Source organism: Hemiscyllium ocellatum, chromosome 18 (assembly GCF_020745735.1).
Source record: "Hemiscyllium ocellatum isolate sHemOce1 chromosome 18, sHemOce1.pat.X.cur, whole genome shotgun sequence".
NCBI lineage: Eukaryota > Metazoa > Chordata > Chondrichthyes > Orectolobiformes > Hemiscylliidae > Hemiscyllium > Hemiscyllium ocellatum.
In genome coordinates, this window is record NC_083418.1 from 57,075,172 (window position 1) to 57,095,974 (window position 20,803).

Consider the following 20,803-nt stretch of genomic DNA (forward strand, 5'->3'; position numbering starts at 1 on the left):
GTCTGGTGGGTTGCACTTCGGCAGTCGGTGTGGACTTGTTGGGCTGAAGGGCCTGTTTCCACACTGTAAATAATCTAATCTAATCTGTAAGTAATCTAATCTAAACGATTGGTCAACATTGCTGTCAATTAACTCTCTAAAGAACAATGAGCACGCCTTCCTATTTGCGTGAACCGACGGCTGGGCGTCACCTATTCCGGAGCCGAAATTGACAGTCCGACTGACCAATCAAAGTGTTACGCTGGAAGTCGTAGACGCGGATTAGTCCAGCGGTTGTCAATCAGCACTGTGGGCGGGTTCATTGCCAGCTGCGGCATTGCGCAGGCGTGGTTGCACCAGCCCGTGTGTGGCCTAACGGTCGCTGGGTGTGCGGAAAATGCGGAAACTGAAAGGGGAACTGCGGCCGCTGAAGCAGGTGAGAGGGGGCGGAGCAGAGCGGGACTCATGGAGAGGCAGAGGCCGCAGTCTGCTGACTGCGGCACCAGGAAGCCGGCCGGGATCACTCACAAAAGCAGCAAACCGTCCCAAAGACCCCAGAAGTCGTCGCGCAGTAAGGTGACGTTTGTTCTGTTCCCGAGCGAGCAGCCTCCCCCCCCCGACCCCAACCCCCACGGAACCGGGGCAGGTGAGGGCGAAAACCCGGAGGATCCGGAGTCGCCTCCAGCGCCAGGCCAATCTCCGGCAAACCCGCATCCGCTTCTTCCCTATTGGGGTCACGGACAGGGGACCCCGGGGACCACCCGGTCTGACAGCCCCCACACCCCATGGGGCCCGGCTGTCTCCGTCAGCCCCACCCCCACCCCGGGGCCCGGCTGTCTCCGTCAGCCCCACCCCCACCCCGGGGCCGGGCTGTCTCCGTCAGCCCCACCCCCACCCCGGGGCCCGGCTGTCTCCGTCAGCCCCACCCCCACCCCGGGGCCCGGCTGTCTCCGTCAGCCCCACCCCCACCCCGGGGCCGGGCTGTCTCCGTCAAGCCGCCGCCCCTCCCCCCGGGGCCCGGCTGTCACCATCCAACTCTTTCTAAATAAATGATTTTAATCTCCGTGTTGAGCGAGCAGATCTGAGGTTGCCGTCAGATCAGTCACGGTCAGGGAGGGTCGGAGCAGGCTCGAGGGGCCGAATGGCTTACTTCTGCTTCCTGTTCTCATGTTTAATGTTTCGGCTTCCTGTTACATTGCTTACTGATCACTTTTTTTTTAACTGTGCAAGTAAAGTCAAATCTCCACACTTTATTTTAAAATTGATTTTTAAAATATTGCGTTGCACTGTAAGGTGCACGTTACTGCCTTCTTGGGGTGACAGTTAATCAGTTGATATGAGAAGTTTCTAATATCTGAACTGTGCGCCAAACTGACTATAGATGACGCGACTTGTCTCACTGTTGCACTGGTTTCCTGCATTCACGGCAGTGGCAACTTGCATTTTTACGTAGTACCTATTAACATTATAAAAGATTTAAAAACACTTCAGTGAAAAGTAAGAAGACCCATATTGGCACTGAGCCAAAGGGGGCGACAGTAAGTCTGGTGAATGAAGACCATAAGATACAGGAGTGGAAGTATGGCCATTTGGCCCATCAAGTCCGCTCTGCCATTTTTAATCATGGCTGATGGGTAGTTCAACTGCACTTACCCACGCTCTCCCCATAGCCCTTATCAATCTCTGCCGTGAATACATTCAACGTCCCAACCTCCACTGCGTTCCATGGCAATGAATTGCACAGGTCCACCACTCTCCTCATTTCCGTTCTAAATTGATCCCCTCTAATTCTAAGGCTGTGCTCACAGGTCTTAGTCTCCCTGCCTAATGGAAACAAATTCCCAGCGTCCTATTTTCTAAGCCATGCATTATCTTGCAAGTTTCTATTAGAGCTCCCCTCAACCTTCTAAACTCTAATGAATACAATCCCAGGAACCTCAGCCATTCATTGTATGTTAGGCCTACCATTCCAGGGACCATCCATGTGAATCTCTGCTGGACATGCTCCACAGTGCCAGTATGTTCTTCCTGAGGTGTGGGGCCCAAAGCTGGACACAGTATTGTAAATGGGGTCTTAATCGACCTTGATAAAGGTTTGGTCAAAGAGATAGGTCTTCATATGCATCCTGATGAAGGGAGGTTTATTGAGGGAACATTAGGATTTGGGCATGCCCTCCAGTGGTGGAATAAAGGAAACAAAACAAAAAAAAGTTACTCCATACTGGAAATCAGAAACAAAATCCAAAATTGCTGGAGAAACTCAGGTCTGGCAGCATCTGTGGAAAGAAGACAAAGTTAATATTTTCAGAACTGTTTTGGTTTGATTTATTATTATTGTCACATGTACCAAGGTACAGTGAAGTTTTGTTTTATGTGCAGTATAGGCCGATCATACTATACAACGTGCATAGGTAATAAATCAGACCAAGCAAACAATGTTACACCTCCAGAAAAGGTGCACAGAGGGCAAAGTTAACATTTAATTTAAAATTTGAGAATTCCACTCAGAAGTCTGGTAGCAGCAAGGAAGAAGCTGTTCGTGAATGTATTCGTACATGTACAAACTTGTACATCGTTTGCCTAATTGAAGAGGACATAACCAGACTGGGAGGGGTCTTTGATTATGTTGGTTGCTTTTCCAACACAGTGGGAAGTATGGCAGGAAGGCTGGTTTACATGATGGACTAGGCTGTACTCATGACTTTCTGTAGCTTCTTGCGGTCTTGGGAATAGCAGTTACGAAACCACATGGTAATGCACTCAGAATGTTTTCTGTGTTGCATCTATTAAAAGTTGGTGAGTCTTTATGGACATGCCAAATTTCCTTAGCCTGCTGAGGAATTAGAGGTGTTGTCGTGCTTTCTTCGCCATTGCATCAACTTGTTGGTAATCATTACTCCAGCAGCTTTGCACTCTCTATTGTCTCTTCTTCAACACCATTGATGCAGGGCAGGAGCATGCCTTCCATTCCTCTTCCTGAAGTCACTGACCAGCTCCTTCATTTGCTGATATTGATGGAGAGATTTTTGTCTTTACACCATGTGACTAAGCTGTCTGTTTCTTTCCTGTATTCTGTCTTGTCATTGTTTCACCCTACAATGGTGGTGTTATCAACAACCTTGTAAATGGAGTTGGGGCAGAATTTGGCCACACAGTCGTGAGTGTATAAGGGGTGTGGTAGGGGGCTGAGTACGCAGCCTTGCAGCATACTGTTGTTGAGGATTATTGGTGGAAAAGGTGTTGTCACCTATTCCTACTGAAAGTTGAGGATCTGATTACGGTTTTGGGGGGACTGGGGGGTGCCAAGACCTAGATCTCAGAGTTTAGAGATGAGTTTGTTTGGAATTATGGTATTGAAGTTGGAACTATATTCAATAAACAGAAGTCTGACATAAATATTCTTAGCGAGTTTTGAGAAGATTTGTAGCTCAAGTTGAGATTTTGGATGTAGGCTTGCTCGCTGAACTTGAAGGTTCATATCCAGACATTTCGTCACCCTACTAGGTCCTCGGATGAAGCACTGCTGAAAATTCCTGCTTTCTATTTATGTTTGGGTTTCTTTGGGTTGGTGATATTATTTCCTGTGGTGAAGTCACTTCCTGTTCTTTTTCTCAGGGGGATGGTAGATAAAGTATCAGTTGGAATGCCATGCTTCTAGGAATTCTCATGCGTGTCTTTGTTTGGCTTGTCCTCGGACAAGAATTCCAACCAGTACTCTGTCAACAAACACATTGAGTTAGAACCCATCTACCACCCCCTGAGGAAAGGAATAGGAAATGACTTCACCACAGGAAATACCATCAAACCTACATCCATAAGTATTCTTGTTATCCAGATATTCCAGGGATGAGTGTGGGTCGACGGAGATGACATCTGCTATGGACCTGTTGTGCCGGTTGGCGAATTGCAAATGGACAAGGCAATCTGGGAGGCTGGAGTTGATGTGGACCATGACTAACCTCTCAAAGCACTTCATAATTATGGAGGTCAGAGCTACCATGTGGTAGTCATTGAGGCATGCTACTTGATTTTTATTTGGCACCGGCATGGTGGTGGTCTTGAAGCAGTTGGGGACTTTAGAGGGTATTAAGGAGAGGTTAGAGATCTCAGTGAATACTCACGCCAGCTGGTCTGCAAACAATCCAAGTGCAACGCCAGGAACTCCATCCAGCTGGGTTGCTGGATGTGAAGAAGGGTCACTGGACCCAAAATGTTAATTCTGCTTTCTCTCCACAGATGTTGCCAGACCTGAGTTTTTCCAGCAATTTCTGATCATTGTAAAGGAAACAGGTAATGTTCAAAAAGCCAGTATTGAAATATAGCAGGCGTCTTGAAGCACTGTAAAGCTGAACAATGTTACAGAAATGGGGAGGAAGGATGTGTCATGGAGATGTGTGAACATCAAATTGAGGGTTTTGAAGTCAAGGTGTTTGTGGACTGCGAATCTGAGAGAGATGAGTATATAGGGTTGCGAGAGCTTGAGTATCTAAAGTTAGTTTGTGTAATTTGGACAATTCCAAAAATGCTGAGACATTTGTAGGTGTTCCTTTGGTTATGACTGCATAGGTAAGAATGGAACCCTGTGAGAATAACCCCAATCAGCTTACATTGGAGACAAATTGTACATTTTGTCAAAGGCTGTAGAGAAGTCAAGAACAATAAGTGAAAGTGCACAGCAGTTAAAGGATTTTTTTAACTTCACTTATGGCCACGTCATTGCTGTGCTGGTGGAAATCTGTCATGGAACTGAGGATAAGAGAGATATAAATTAGGGTGTCAGCATTTTCAAGGGCATTGGAAAGCATCAGAAGGTCAGATATGGAAATAACTTGTGAAGGTAGAAAGTGAAATTTTTGAACCGGATTAGGACACCAAATAAAGGTGGGATGATACTTAGAATATAGTTGAAGCCAGAAAGGAATGCAGCAGACTGGCTATGTGAGTGAGAGAACAGACAGTAGGCCATGTGGACAGAATGAGGGCTAAGAAATCTTGAGAAATATTTAGGACCATGCCTAGGAGGAATATGTGTTTGACAAGGAGGTGGGCACTCCTTGTAAGACGTTTAGTTTGAGAATGGGGAGAGATGGCAAAGATGTTATTATATTCCTGTTTATAATTTATTTGTTTTATGACCAGGGATGGTGTTTGACTTCAGAGTTACTCATGTTGGGGCTGGCAATGGTTTTACAATTGGCACTTGATAGGTTTTGACAATTGCTATACTACTATTAATATGCTGGATGTAGCAAAATCACTGATCTTTGTTTTGTTTGCATTCTAAATGTTGATTTATTGTAGAATTGGTTGACAGGAAGTTTGTACAGATGTAAGGATTGTTTTGATAGGCTATTAGGTTGTATTGAAGCTTTTAAGAAAGAGATGTGCATCGATTAAATCTGGTAATCAATGAACCATGAGAATGTGTCTCAACAATTGAAAGGATAAAAAAAATTGTTTTCTCTCTGAAGTGAAAACACAACTGTATTGAAATAATGTATTTTATTTTTTTCCCTTTATATGATTATAAATTATATGGAAATATTTAGAAAAGTGTTAAGAGAACTTTCTTGTTGAGTACAAAGTTGCACTGACTCTCCCTGTTCTTGCCTGTGTTTAAAAGTTTATGGGAAAATTGTCCCTTTTTTAAATTTCTAAAATTATTTTAACTGGATTCTTCTTAAAACGCTTTTCTTAATTATTTAAATTATTGCAGTAATCCATTTACTCGTGGCATCGCTTCTAAATCAACCCAAGTATTCAGGAATTGCTGGTAAGTTGAGCTTGAATTTGAAATAGATCTGAAACTTGAGGTGTGACAAGAACTGGGACTAGCATGCTGCATCTTTTTGTGGGTTATTACGCAATATCAACCGAATGTCCGGTGCTGTCACTTAATGATGAAGAATAGTGTAACTGAGAGTCAAAGCAATAGTTTGGAAGTGCACATGCTCCTTGGCAATTCATTGTGACTTAATTGACAAGGCCCTCTGTTTTATTCAGTCTTTGTGTAGGTTGGTGCGGCAGTGTTGTAGCTTTGTTAGTTATTTGTCTGAAGTTGACTCTTGGTATATTTTTCTCCAACATTAAGGAATAGTGGGTATCAAAACTATGGAAAGCGCATGAAAATTTGATATACTTAAGGGTGAGGTGTTAGAGGAACTAAGGCCTGATGCAGGTTTAGGGAAGGTCTTGTGGAAATCTTCAAAATTATATAATATGTCACAGTTTTGAACCAATTTTTAACCAAAGTCATGGTTACCATCCTATGTGACTGACAAAGGTAACCTCTTCCTCCTCTATTCTTCTGGACCTGTCTACAGCCTTTGCGACAGTTGACCTTATTCCACCAGTATTGTTCCATTGTCACCCAGCTCAATGGCACTGCTGTCCTGGTTTCATTCCCTGCTATCTGATTGTAACTAGAGTATCATTTGCAGTGACATTTGAATCCTGAATCCACACAATTACGTCTTATATATTCCAAAGATTATCTTTAGTCCCTGCCTGTTTCTAAATTTTTGTCACTTGGTGACACCATCTGAAAGCACAAAGTTAGCTTCTGCATGTTTGGTGTGTTGATTTTAGGGGATTCACACTCAGTGTACAAATTGTCGAGTTGTGTTGGTCAGGAGCACACAGAAACAATGGGTCCGTTTGAGCATTCCCGTTTGTGAATTTTGGGAAGGAGCTTGAAGCATGCTGTGTGGAGTTGCAGGACCTTGAGCTTGGAGGCAGTGCACAGTCACCAACTCTTGGGCATCTCCTCTTATCTCCACCCTGGACCATGATCCCACCGTTGAAGAGTAGACTGTTGTGTCTGCAAGGATCACTAATCCGGTGATCTCCTTCTCACTGCCTCTGAGCTTACAGTCCCTGGACACCACACGGCCTGCATCTCCCTCCTTCCCAGTTCCACAGAAGCTGCCAGACCTGCTGAGTTTCTCCAGCAATTTCTGTGTTTGTTTCAGATTTCCAGCCATCACAGTTCTTTTTGTTTTTGTTATTATTCAACCTGATGAGAACTGTCTCATCAAGGCCTACTTGTTAAGAACTGCCATCTGACAGAATTCTTCTCTGCCCTGAGAATGTACTGTTAGGTTACTTATGTTGGAGGTAACTTGTGCTGTGTCAATCAATTGTCTGAACCTTTTTGCCATTGGCAATGGGACAGCTACTCGTGGCATTGGATAAATGTTATCCTCTTGATTACCTTCATCTGAGGGTTCGTAAATCATTCTTATTAAAACCAAATGCCGTATTTTCAAAAACAACACTGCGGGACTGTCTTTGGCAACAGTTAAACTGTTGATGTTAGTACAATGGGGAATCATGACACTTGTTTTTTGCCTTTAGTTCTCATCTGCTAAAATTTTGGCAAGTTAGTTATTGCTGTAATAGTTGTTAAATAAAATCTCATGGTACATTGTAGATACTAGGAAAATTCAGTTTTTAAGGCACTACAATCATCAACAGCTGATGACACCCAACTGTACGTCACCAGAAACACACTTACCTCCTGCACTGTTGCGAGACTATTCATCAGTTTATCAAATATCCACCACTGATATGACATTCCTGATGAAGGGCTTATGCCTGAACTGTCAACTTTCCTGCTCCTCGGATGCTGCCTGACCTGCTCTGCTTTTCCAGCACCTCACTTTTTGACTCTCATTACAGTACTGTGAATTCAAAGTTGCATCTAAGGCCAGACCAGGTAAGCTAGGCAGATTTGCTTCTCTAAAGTGAGCCAGATGGGTTTTCACAACAGTGGATGATAGTTTTATGATTGTGATTCCTGAGATTGCTTTTAGTTCCAGATTTTTGTTCACAATTTAAATTTCACCAGGGGCCAAAGAATTATCCTGGATTCTCAGTTACAGTCCAGCAGAATTGCCACCACGCCACCTTGGGGGAAAAAGCAAGATACCATAATTTAAGATTAGCACCAAAACATTGAAGGTTATTAAGAGAAAAGCATTGACTTGCCATGTGAAGGATTTTGGGACATGGACTGCCCCTCAAGAAACAATGAAACCATAATATCATTGAATAGAGGAGTAAATAAATATCTGAAAATCAAAATATTTGAGTATGCAGGAGAATGGGACTAAGTGGGAAATTTGTTGAGACTGAGAGCTGAATCGTCTGTTTCTGTTTTGTAAAATGTTTTTGTGCATGGGGAAGATACTAGTTGAGGGATTCAAATGTCCTCAAAAACAAGATTGAGCATTCACAACTGGATGACACCTGAGAATGGATTCCTACTTCTGTGACCCATTGTGTGAAGTTTGTTATTCACACTGGGACGGTGCAACATCTGACAGCTTGTGTTTTTTCAGACTCCTGAAATGTTTCAAAAAAAGAAAGCTAATGCAATGAAATCCCTGAACACGTGGGCCACTTGTCCAATTTAAAATGAAAGAAATTGCACCTTTTTCTCAAGGTGATCTCTACATTAAAGGAAACTGTTTTTCTGCAAAATCTCCCTGGATTTGCTGTGCTCTTGCTATCAATTATACTGTTTTAACAAGATTAGGGATTAGGTAAATGTAAAAGATTTGAGAGTATCTACTAACTAATACTGGGGACATTTTCAAACTTAGTTTGCAGAAGTTTAGAAAATGGGCAGCTACTGACTTTTTTCTTTTAGCAAGGGGATGTGATGTGTTGTGATAGCAAAGATTGGAGAAAGACTAAGAGCTACTTTGGCTGGGACCAATAAAGAAAACTGTATTGAGCTGCTGGATGGTGTGCACATTATTGGGCACAACCAAATTGTTCGTTCATAAATATAGGTTTGTTATTTGCCATTTCTCAAATCTTGGTGGACAAAAAGATTCAAATTGTCATTGTACAGATAATGTATATGTTGGCCTTTTTGAAATTTCCTAGGCACGAACCACAAAAACACTCAGGTCCCTCCAGTTTGCTAATCCTGGCCGTCAGATTACAGAGTTCACGCCAGAAGCCAGTCGGAGAGAGAAACGCAAGCAACAGACAAAGCCACCAAGTCAGTCTAATGCTGATAGGTAATGTATTTGTGGTGTATTTGAAAATTGAGAAATAAAGTTGAGTACACATGGAGTGCAATCTGGACCCACCACTTCATAGCTATTGAATTGAGGGAGCTGAATGATTTTAAAATTTCACTTTCACTCATTGGTTAGGGAAATTGACATATGATTGTGAATACAGTGGTTTTTAAATCTTCCATGAGGTTGGAGGGGGTCTGCAACTGTTAGGACACAGCTCTTTGCCAAAATTCTGCAAGAATGCTTCAGTTACTTTTGAGAAGCAAAATATAAATAAACATGGGTTAGAGAACACCAAAAATGTTTTTTAAAAATTGTAAAGACCATATGTGCAGAATAATGAACTATAAAATGCTCTTGGGGTTTCTGTTCAGTTTCCAAAGGTCTTTGTGGGCTTAAATTTGAAAAACCTTTGACTCAGCCTTTCTACACTTGATGCTGTTCACTTTTCTAGGAATCATCAAATGGGTTGTGGTCTGTATTGTATGATGGCTCTTCCATTTTTGTAAAGTCCCTCCATAATTCTGTCTACATCACTAGTGATAAGCTGTTGCCTGGTTTGGTCAGCCTCTGACAAGTTACTGGAGCATTTTAAAACCGAAATTCAACAATCTTCTACTGATATAGGACATTTGGGTGCCAAAGCTAGTTGCGTCTGATTTAGCCTCCTTAACCCCCCACCTCCAAAAGCTTTGTCTTGATGGTATTTATGGGTTTTCAGGCAGTTTGAACATGTTTACATAGGGGTAGATAACAAAATCTTTCTGTTTAACTCCTGTTTATCAGTTTCATTGGCTATTCTGGGTTCTTACCAAACCATTTCCCCATGATATAGTTTAATTTTCTCTTTATCATTTATACTTATAATCCCATATTCTGCACCTTTGGCCGGAAAACTTGTTTTTTCTCTCTTACTCTATGTTAAAGCTGTAACTCTCTTTTTCTGCTGAAATTCAAGCTCTAGTCTCCTGCTTTCCGGCTCTGTCAACCACTTAGTCACTTGGGCAATTATTCTTGGTGCAGTACTTCAAGCAAGTTTTGGTTCTGACTCTCCTATCTGTTCTGCATAGGGACTAAGGTCAAAATACCCAAAATATGTCTGGAATATCTTGAGAGTCTTTTCATTTCAGGAGGTACTTTCACCTGTGTTTTCCCAGTGATAAATTACAATGATCCCAGTTGTAGAGAAGCTGACATTTCAGTGGTTAGTTCTTCCTTTCCTTCACTGTCCTTTGTAGTAGTATTTTCCATCTTGATATAAAACAATATTAAGAGAATTTGCTAAGGTGCTTATACTCATAAAGATAATTACAGTAACTGACATTTTCTCTTGGCTTCCAGTTAGTTACTTTTATTAATCCATTCAAGCTTATTTCTTACATTTAGACTGGTCAGAGTTTGTGTATATTGGTCAAATCTGACTCACTTGCCATGTGTCCTGAGTCAAATTTGAGGCCCTAGTCTCTGTTACGGAAAAACAACTGTGAGGTGAATTCAATTATTTTTATTGTTCCCCTCTTCTACCATGGCAGAGGTAGTTTTCAATTTCCTTACTTATTGTTCTTTTTCTTTAAAATGGGTGTTGGTGTTTCCCCAAACTGTGTTTGTGAAGTCCAATTTAAAAATGACCCATAGCAATTTCCTTTGTGTAAAAAAAAATGTAGAATTTATTAACACATTCACAGCCCAATGTAATGGTTTGCAACGCATGTCACATGCATACATACTCATCCAAGGAAGAAAGAAAAAGAGAAGAGAAGGGAGAGAGTTGCAAATTAGGAATTGTGTAAAATCACAGATACTGTCAGGAGGTCACATGAATTTGAGTGTAGTAATTGAATGTCCACTGACAATTTTTTTTATTGGTAATGGAGAGAATTCCTTTTGCTGGACTACCAATACAGTTAAATTGCTGGTGAAGGTGCATTGGTTGTAAATTGTTTCACTTAAGTGGTGAAATACAGATATTCCACCCCCGACCTCCACCAGAAGTTAGACTTTTGAGTGATTGAAATTAGAGGTAGCTTATGTAACGTCCTCTTTTGGTGTTATAAGCAGATTGATGAAAACAGTCAAAGGTGTATTAGAGCTGGTCAAAACCCAGCAGTTGCACTTGAGGCTTGGGTTTTGATTAGCTTGCTTAGTTAATGAGGTTGCTTTTGATGTCCTCTTGTCCAAACCTATTAAGATAAGGAGGGCCAGTTAATACCAAGTCAAGCATAATATGTTTCAGTTACTTACTTTTGAGCTAATCTTGTTATGGGGGCATGTTATCTGGGGTTCTGTGTGTTGTCTAGGTGGTCATAAACATGGGAGAAGTTACATTCCAGAGAGATAGTGAGTTTGCTTTTCTCCTGGTAATTGCCGTAATTTCTAGGAGCGGCCAACTTGCCCATTCAGTATTTGCTAGCAGTCATTTTAAGTTTAGAAGAAGTCCTTATTTTTAAATAAAGTAATTTAAACAAGGTAATGTAGTTTTAAGGAGACAATTACAATCTCTTTTCCTGTCCTCTGGACATTATGGAATATTTTGTATCTTCTACAATCTAAGTGAATTACCTGGCTAGTTTGGTTATTCATCTTATTGTTGCACTTTTTTCTTTTTGAGGATCTTGTAAGGCATACACAATAAACTGGAGCAGTTTTGTGATTAATGAGATCCCAATCAAAAGCACCAGTTCCTGTCTTCTTATTTCCAACCCACAATTTCTCCCTTAGGTTATTATGCACAGCCAGCTAAGTTAAAAATCTCATAATCTACATTGTGTTTGGTTTCTCTAAAACTGAAATAATATATTATTTGTTTTAACATACATATTTAACTGGCCTTCAGGTGGTCCTGTTCAGCTAAACACTTTCTTTTAATTGTTTTTTTCCTGAACCAGTTTGGCTTCAGGCAGTTATATTTCTGAATGTGTTTGCAATCTTTGAATTAAGAACCCCATGTAAGTATTTCTTTAACATTTAATGTATTCCATCCTGTGCTCAGATTCTATTTTGAGATGGAATATTCAAATACACTTCCATTTGACAACTTCCTTTCATGGAAATCTAATGGCTTTCCTACTATTTTCTGCAAGCCTACCTTCACCAATCCATTCATACAGTAGGCTTTGGAGAGCCAATAATGTTACAGGGACTTAGTCATTTGTCCACCTTGCTTCGTGCAGGCATAGAGCAAGACAGTGATATCCTGATCAGATCATTGTTTGCTCTGTATTATGCAAACTCACAAGCCAAAGATCCTCACTTTCGAATCTGAAATTTGTCTGATTTACCCTGAAAGGCAGCATGCTCAAATTTGAACAAGTTTTGCCAGCCGTATCATAATACTTTTATGCAATGAGGAAATGCATTATATTCCATTAATAAGATGCTGCTGCTCAGGCAGTTGAACAGCATTGTGTATGCATTTCATTGCTGCTATGATGCGAGTATGTCTGCCATTTACCTCCACAATTGGCTGATCAGATCAGATGAGTTCGAATAGCAGCATAGAGACTAGACTCAACCACTTCACACTTAGAAAACCCAAACCAAAATGTCTGCTGTTAGATGTGACTGCACTATTAAGTGCACTAATAGTTACATGAACAATTTTCAGCAATATAGATTGAAATTCACACACTGTTTACTAGATTGTTTCTAGTTCCTTTTGTGTCCTCTTCCCCAATCAGAAACAGATTTTGTTTTCTGAGTCTAACCAAAAAAAAAATCTTTTTGCTTTGTTTCTGGATTTTGATCTTGTACTAAAACTAATTTAGTGGCAGTCATTGTAGGGTTGAAAACCAGTAATGACAGTCTAACTGCACATTGGCAGGGGAAGTTAGATAATGTTGAAGTTACTTTTATGGAGAAAGACGATTATCTTTACAATGTCCAAAAATATTAACGTTGGTGGAAACCTCTTTGAAAAGAAATCTCCAAAGCGAGAAGTAAGAAATTTACAAATACTTGAGGTGAATTCATTGAAATATGTCAAACTTCTTAAAAAGGCTTGACAGAGTTGATGCTGGATTGCTGTTTTTTATTATTGGAAAGTCTAGAATTTGCTGTGGGATTGTGGGGGGCAGCGGTATAGTGCGGTGGTGGCAGAGGGCACTAGTCTTGGGATATGAAATTGGCTGTTGAGGACTGAGGGAAGGAGGCATTTCTTCACTGAAGATTGAGAGTATTCAAAATTCTCAACCTTGACAATACTTTTTTTTGACACAAATTGATGGTTGAGTGACAGTAGTGTAGAAGATCAGCCATGATTTTGTGAGCGGAGGGAATTTGAGCCTTACCTATGTCAAGCATTCCTTTGGTTAACAAGACATTGAGGGATATTTTAATGACTGATTTCATTCTTGTGATTGAATGGAGTATTAGCAATTGTGCTTTATAACTTAATTTTAAATTTCATTGTATGCAACTTTGCAACTGGCATTTGATGGACAATTAATTATAGATACAGAAGCTGTCATGCCAGTTCTATTGTATCATGAGATTGACTCAAGTTATGATAGAATCTTAATTCCCAACACAAGCAAGTGTCTTATAACATCAGGTCGGTTGTTATACAGGACAATGAAAACTTTATCTGTCAGATTTCTGCACTAGTGTTTGATAGTCTTTTGGCTTTCATAACTATTTCCCCCCTTTGTAACAAATTCCATGTCCTCTGCTTCTCGATTCAATTCCTTTTGAACATACAACTGAGGAGTAGGCCATTTGGCTCCTTGGACCTGCTCCACCATTCAATCAGATCATAGCTGACAACTTTTGTTTTGAATTTCATATACCCATCTTCCATGTTTCTCGATAACATCTAACCTGATATTACACAAAGGCTACCTACGTGTAATTTCTTGGGTGGTGTCTCCTAAGTCCACAAGCTTCATCTTTGAGGAGGTTGAATAATCACCACCTCCAGGTTTCCCTTCCAAGATTGATTACATTTTAAAGAGGATCTGGCCACTGAATCAAAATCATGGAATTTCTCATCTAGCAGCATTGTAGGAGCACTTTTACTATGTGAACTGCAGTGGGTCATAAGGCAGCTCAATACTGCCACTACTTCAATATTGTATTTGGACAATAAATTCTGTTTTGCTGGTGCTGTCCCTAGAATGAATATCAAAATTAGGGTAACTATATCTATGTGTTCAATCATTCTTAGATAGCTAATTAATTTGAAAACAAACTAATGAAATGCAACTACTATTAAGTAAATTCAGTGTTTATCCCTTTTCTAAGAATCAAAGGTGATCAACTGTCATTTGTGTTGTGTATCTTTATAAAATTTGTAACTGGACAACAGTAAAATTATTTTTCATGAAACTGCAATGCTCTGATCAAACTGCACCTTGACCATTGTCAAATTTTGAACTCCAAGATGCAAAGGAAAATTGAAGCAATATAGGTAAGTGGTACCATAAAATTGGCCTCTAATACTAGAAGATTGTTTCATTGAGGGAGATCAGTTCAGTTCAGTTCCGTTGGCTGGATTGTTGGTTGACAGAGCACTGTGATGACAACAGCATGAGTTCAATTCCCATTACCAGTTTGAGATTATCTTGAAGGACTCCTTCTCAACCTCTTCCCTTGCCTAAGGTCTGATGGCCCTCCGGTTAAATCACCACCAGCCACTTCTTTCTCTCATTAGAGAGCAGCCCCTTTGGTTTGGTAAGACGATGGTGACAACATCTTTCTGAGACTGTTTGTTTAACTTTGGATGAAATGTACAGATTTGCTGTGGTCGTGACTCTACTTTAAATGTTCGGAACTCTCAAAAGAAACAGCGATGGTTGAATGAAGGTTCTTACTGGTTACAAACTAAACTTGCACTATTGCAAAGAATTTCTTTGCAGAGTTGAATAAATTTCTCTGTAGTTCATTGGCAGTAAAAGTTCTGGTTCTTCAGTTGCTAGTTAAATACTGTGATGTTATAAGAGCCCTTTCTGTATGAGGAGCAATGATAGGCAGAATAGGCTTCTGATTTTGTATTTCTGAAAACTATATATAGGAATTTGCTGCATGCATTTTGTCTGGTTTGAAAATTTGGGCTGGAATTGAGTGTATCCTGGATGGAGTAGGGCATTTGAGAGTTTATTTTCATGCTTGATACAGAACTGACTTGAAGGTAAAAGACAGTAGTGGTGGAGGGTTGCTTTTCAGACTGGAGGGCTGTGGCCTGTGGTGTGCCACAAGGAAACGTGCTGGGTCCATTGGTTTTCGTCAGAAATGATTTGGATGTGAACGTGGGAGATATGGTTAATAAGTTTGTAGATGACACCAAAATTGGAGGATGAGTGGACAGCAAAAAAGGTTACCTTTTGATCAGATGGGCCAGTGGGCTGAGGAGTGGCAGATGGAGTTTAATTTAGATAAATGTGAGGTGCTGCATTTTGGAAAGGCAAGCCAGTGCAGGACTTATACACTTAAATGGTAAGGTCCTGGAGAGTATTGTTGAACAAAAAGACCTGGAGTCCAGGTTCACAGTTCCTTGAAAGTGGAGTCACAGGTAAATAGGATAGTGAAGAAGGCGTTTAGTATACTTGCCTTTATTGGTCAAAGCATTGAGTGTAGGAGTTGGGAGGTCATATTGCATCCATACAGGACAATGATTAGGCCACTTCTGGAATACTGTGTGCATGTTTGTTCTCCCTGCTATCGGAAGGATGTTGTGAAACTTGAAAGGGTTCAGAAAAAATTTACAGGGATGTTGCCAGGGTTGGAGGGTATGAGTTATAGGGAGAAGCTGAAGAGACTGGTACTATTTTCCCTGGAATATCGGAGGCTGAGGGGTGATGACCTTATGGAGATTTATAAGATCATGAGCGGTACGGAAATGGTAAATAGACAAGATCTTTTCCCTGGGGTAGAGGAGTCCAAAACTGGAGGGCATAGGCTTATGAGAGGGGAAAGCTTGAAAAGGGACCTCAGGGATACCTGAGTAGTAAGGGTATGGAATGCTCTGCCTGCAACGGTAGTAGATTCGCCAAGTGCATTTAAGTCGTCATTGGACAGGCATATGGACGTACATGGAATAGTGTAGGTGGGATGGGCTTCAGATTAGTATGGCAGGGTGGCGCAACATCAAGGGTCAAAGGGCCTGTACTGCGCTGTAATGTTCTGTTTCACGCAGAGGGTGATGCACGTATGGAATGAACCGCCAGAGGAAATGGTAGAAGCTGTTACAATTACAATATTTAAAAGGCATCTGGATGGCTATATGGGTTTCAAGGGATATGGGCCAAATGCTGGAAAATGGGACTAGATTAATTTAGGATATCTGGTTGGCATGGACAAGTTTGACCATAGGGTCTGTTTCCTTTCTGTATATCTCTCTGACTCAATAATCTGGGGGAAAAAAAATTACTCCGGTTTATGTAATAAAGTTACTTTCTGTTGCAGTATGATAATCTGATAACTCCGATTGACTATTTGTTCTTTCAGGCAAACAATGCCAATAAAAAGCAAGGTTTATGACAGTCAAGGTCTCCTCATCTGTAGCAGGATGGATCGGTGTGATTGCTTGGATGAGGATTGTTTGGGCTGCTTCTACCCCTGCCCTAACTGTGGCTCCCAAAAATGTGGAGTTGAATGTCGCTGTGACCGCAAGTGGTTGTACGAACAAATTGAAATTGAAGGTGGTGAGGTAATTCGCAATAAAAACGTGAACTAAGCTTTTGAAGATTTTTGAAAGATATTTTTATTTATAACTCTAAACTAGAATGTGCCATTTCCCTCTGTGATCATTTAGGAATGTAGACTTGTCAAAGTATATTGGTTCAAGGAACCAAGGTTCGTTCCAGTGAGGGGATACCAATTGCAAATCTTAAAATGTATACTTATATTTAAAATGTTCTAAGATTAAAACATTAAAAATGTATGATCAACAGTGTTAAATACAGTATGCTGTAAGTGCGAATGTTGGCTGGAGAATTGTATTTTATCTACTCTGAATTAACACGTTCACTTTTTAAGCAATAAATCCTACTTTTATTGGTTACTTTGTTTACTTTAAATTACTGGATAATTAAAAAAGATCAGTGCAAAATTAAATTGTTATGTCTAAACTATCCATGTATTAACTGTAAATAAAACTCATTCCTTTCTCATAGCATTTTGCTCTTTAATTAATAAAGAGATTACCTGTGTGGTGTCTGAAGCTAGTTACGTGCTTGCTTTTTAAAAAGCAGCATTACTCATTTTTAGGGTATGAGTTTATGGTAGCAGACCCATGATTTTTGTGTGGTTAAAATGGTGTTTCTCTTGAAGCTTGATATCCTTAAATCACCATTGCATGCCTTTCTATCCCTCTCATACCATATTCACTCCTTCCATTCCCACTCAGTCTGGAGGAGGACCTCTGGATTTTCCCAGCTACCCACCTTGAAGTTGAAATTCCATCTGATATCTCTATTTGACTATCAGTTTTGTTTACTAGTGCTCTTGTAATGCACTTTGTGGTACTTAATTAGATTACAGGTTTTATAGGAACGAGAGTAGACCATCAAGCACTGCCCTGCCATTTAATAGGATCATGACTGATCAAATCCTTCAATGTCTTTTACCTATGAAATTCGCATGACTGTAGGTCATTGGTAATCAATTTCAATAGTCAATTCCTGTCTGAAACAGACTCCAGCACTACGTTAGAGAATTCCAAAGTTTCACAAACAGCAGAGTAATAAAATTCTTCGCTTCAACTCAGGTGGCATCCCCCTTAGTTGTAAATTGTGTCCCCTAGCTCTAGACACTCAAACCATCTTAGTTGCATCTACCCTTTGTGTTTGTGAGTTTCAATATAGTCACACCTCATTCTTCAAAACTCCCATGAATATAGGCCCAGTGTGCCCATTTTTCCTTCTAGAGTAGTCCACACTATCCCCTGGAACTATTTTTGTGAACCTGCATAAGATTTTGTAAGTGAACATTCAGATTTGCGTGCAGATTTAAGAATGCCTTAGTATGTGGCAGGTGATTGACTTTGTGGGGAAATACCCAATTTACTCATTTGATCATTTAACAATAGACATTTGAGGGGCTGGGGCACGACTGATGTTTTACATAGGTGTCGTGACTTCTGAAGATGTCACCGGGGGTTGGTGTATAAATGAGAAATATGTGGCCAAGGATGGTGTTACATAAGGTAATAATCCCAAAAAGGGAAATTGTGAAGAATGCATCGTTGTGGATATTTTCTAATCAACCTGTTCAGAGATGTTTGTATATCCCTCTGGTGCAGATGGGACTTGAACCAAGGCTTCCTAGTCCACAGGTGAGGACACTGCCACTTATCACAAGAGCTCCATTTCACCAATATTTAACCACACTTAACTGCTATAGTGATAAGCTACATTTTGTTTTTAAAAAAAAACATTTATTGTTAAGAGGCAAAAGTAGTTGATCACCTTCCTCAGGATTGGTCATTAGCATTCTACTAAATGCAAGTGGTAGTATCTCTACCTCTGAGCCAGAAGGCTCAGTTTTGAGGCCCACTTGCTCCAGAGGTGGGTCAGAACATCTATGAACAGGTTGATGAGAAATATATTCTACTATGCACAAATTCTCCAGCTGCTTATAGAGGCTCTGGTTATAACAGTGTCTGGTGAGAAGCAAAACCACAATAGTTAACTGCACAGATTTCTAATGTATAAATCTCGTACAATCCTGTGGTTACGTTAATGCTCACTAGGTGTCAGTAAAAGACTTGCTTCAGCAGTTACTCATAATACCATGGACATTTAAAGTCTGATTCTGTAGTTTAAATATTCCATTTTGTACGTTAAAAAGATCAAAAATATGATTTCCCTTCCCAGTATATTAACCTTCAGAAACATGCAAACTAAGAACAACTGCATAAGCCAGATGGCTGTTATTTGTTGGGTGCATTTGCACAAGTTAGCATAATATGAATAATATTTATTCATTTGTCTGACATATTGTGCCAAATAGACATGCTTCACATGATTGACATAACAACTAACAAGACCATTATTTTGACTGTGCACAGAAATACTCAGACAAAACCCCAGCAGCTCACTCATTCTAAGAATTGCATTGTCAAATTGTAGGATAAGGTTCTGCACTTTTCTCAGCTTTTGCATGAAGGGAAGTTTCTTACTGCCTGAATGGCCTGGCTCTGATGTCAAGGTTATGTCCACTGTGTACATGACACATTTTCAAGCAAGGTGTTAGTGATCAGAAGCAGGTAGGTGTTTGGGTGATTGCCTGCCCTCTCTGGTCCAGTAGGTCCTGTGATTGGTGGTTAATCATTCCTATATTGTGACCATATGAGAATAGCACATAAATGTGATCTGCTGCTTGTATTTGACACTTATGACTGAGGAGGAAATATGCTTGAACCTCACCATGTGAAAAAATTATCTGGACATGACCACACATGTTCAAGAGTGTTTGCTATAAATCTTTTTCCTGTGTTCTAACAGCAGATACACTTCAAAGATAGCTAATTAATGACAATGTATTTTACCATGTCCTGGATTAGGAGCTGTTGAATGATTCCAAGTCTTTTTTTTCAAACCACTCTTCTGTTGCCATCAGTAGAATGGTACTTAAGTATGATACTGTGGCTATTCTATAATATCGGAGATGCTATGTGTCATGTGAGCTATTTGACCAAAGCTGAATTTGTTTGGTGAATGTAAAAGTCCCATGACACCATTTTAAAGAAAGAGTGAATAACTCCCTTTCCTATCATTGCCACTTTTTGTCTCTCATGACAACGTTGACAGAAACCGATTGTCTGGTCATTCTCTCATTCCTATTTGTTGGACTTGCTATTTGTAGGTTGGTTGCCACATTTCCCTATATTTCAAAAGTGACCACTGCTGTAAAGTACTTAAGGGCATCCTGAAGTTGTGAAAGGTACTATAGAAATAGATGTGCATCTTGTTTGTGCAACTGGCAAATGCAGCGATCCTCCAATAGAGGGTGCTACAACTGCACTATTCTACTGCAGTTCACAGTTTCACCTTCAATTGCCATTAATGTGCCTATTATACCTAATAAATATTGCCATTTGTGAGTTCTATGGGATACTAATCACGTGCAGAAAAGTTAGACTGTAAATACCCTGAATTATTTGGAAGTTATTAACAGGCAAAATTGTTAATTCTATCTAAGCAATCTTGGTAAAACACTTTAGGTTATCCAGTGATTGTGAAATGTGTCATTAAAAATGCCAGTCTTTTCTTTAATATTAAAGTTTCAAATGAAGGAACATCACGAGGACCAGTTAGCCCAGTGTCTAAGGATTTTTATTTGTTTATGAGAAAATGAATGAAAGAACGTTTGAACTTCCCTTACAGAGCTTGCCTTGTGTGTTCTTGCATTAACTCCCTCCCTGGCACCCCACAAAGAAGGATGTGTGTTGTTAGGAACTGCAATTAATTATAAGACCTTAAGATCACAAAACATAGGAGCAAAAGTTACCCATTCCATCTACTCTGTCTTTCAGTGAGATTGTGGTTATCTGATAATCCTCAACTCCATTTTCCTTCCTATTCTCTGTAACCTTTGGGTCCCTGACAAATTTTAAAAAGATTGTCTCAGCCTTGAATATGCTTAATAACCCAATCTGTATAGCCTTCTCTGTTTTTTAAAAAAACAAATTCACTGTCGTCTAAAACAAGAAACTCCTTGTCTCTCTTTCATGTACAATCCCACCTAATTGACTTATTGATTAATTTTGGAGATTATCATATTGGATGGAATCAAATGGCCAATGATATACAGCCCTGGGTGGAGAATTGAGGTGTCTAGTTAGAGATCCTGAT

The 20,803-nt window shown here is 40.2% G+C and overlaps 1 protein-coding gene across 2 annotated transcripts; it reads left to right on the plus strand.

Moving 5' to 3' along the window:
* The first annotated feature begins 319 nt into the window (after positions 1-319).
* Positions 320-17,121, plus strand: LOC132824241 (ARL14 effector protein-like). Of its 2 annotated transcripts, none has more exons than XM_060838557.1 (3): positions 320-415; positions 8,875-9,011; positions 16,455-17,121. In XM_060838557.1, the coding sequence occupies exons 1-3, from the start codon at positions 377-379 to the stop codon at positions 16,681-16,683; spliced, it is 405 nt and encodes a 134-aa protein (XP_060694540.1). In that variant the 5' UTR covers positions 320-376; the 3' UTR covers positions 16,684-17,121. The 2 variants fall into 2 exon arrangements, with proteins under 2 accessions (XP_060694540.1, XP_060694539.1); XM_060838556.1 differs by lacking the exon at positions 320-415 and adding an exon at positions 422-555.
* The last annotated feature ends 3,682 nt before the right edge of the window (positions 17,122-20,803 follow it).

Bases quoted from the DNA above. Each gene is read 5' to 3' on its own strand.
- LOC132824241 (XM_060838556.1), top strand. From the start codon at position 445: ATGGAGAGGCAGAGGCCGCAGTCTGCTGACTGCGGCACCAGGAAGCCG. The intron at 556-8,874 runs GTGACGTTTGTT...GAAATTTCCTAG, and splicing joins AGAAGTCGTCGCGCAGTAAG to GCACGAACCACAAAAACACT. The intron at 9,012-16,454 runs GTAATGTATTTG...TTGTTCTTTCAG, and splicing joins AGTCAGTCTAATGCTGATAG to GCAAACAATGCCAATAAAAA.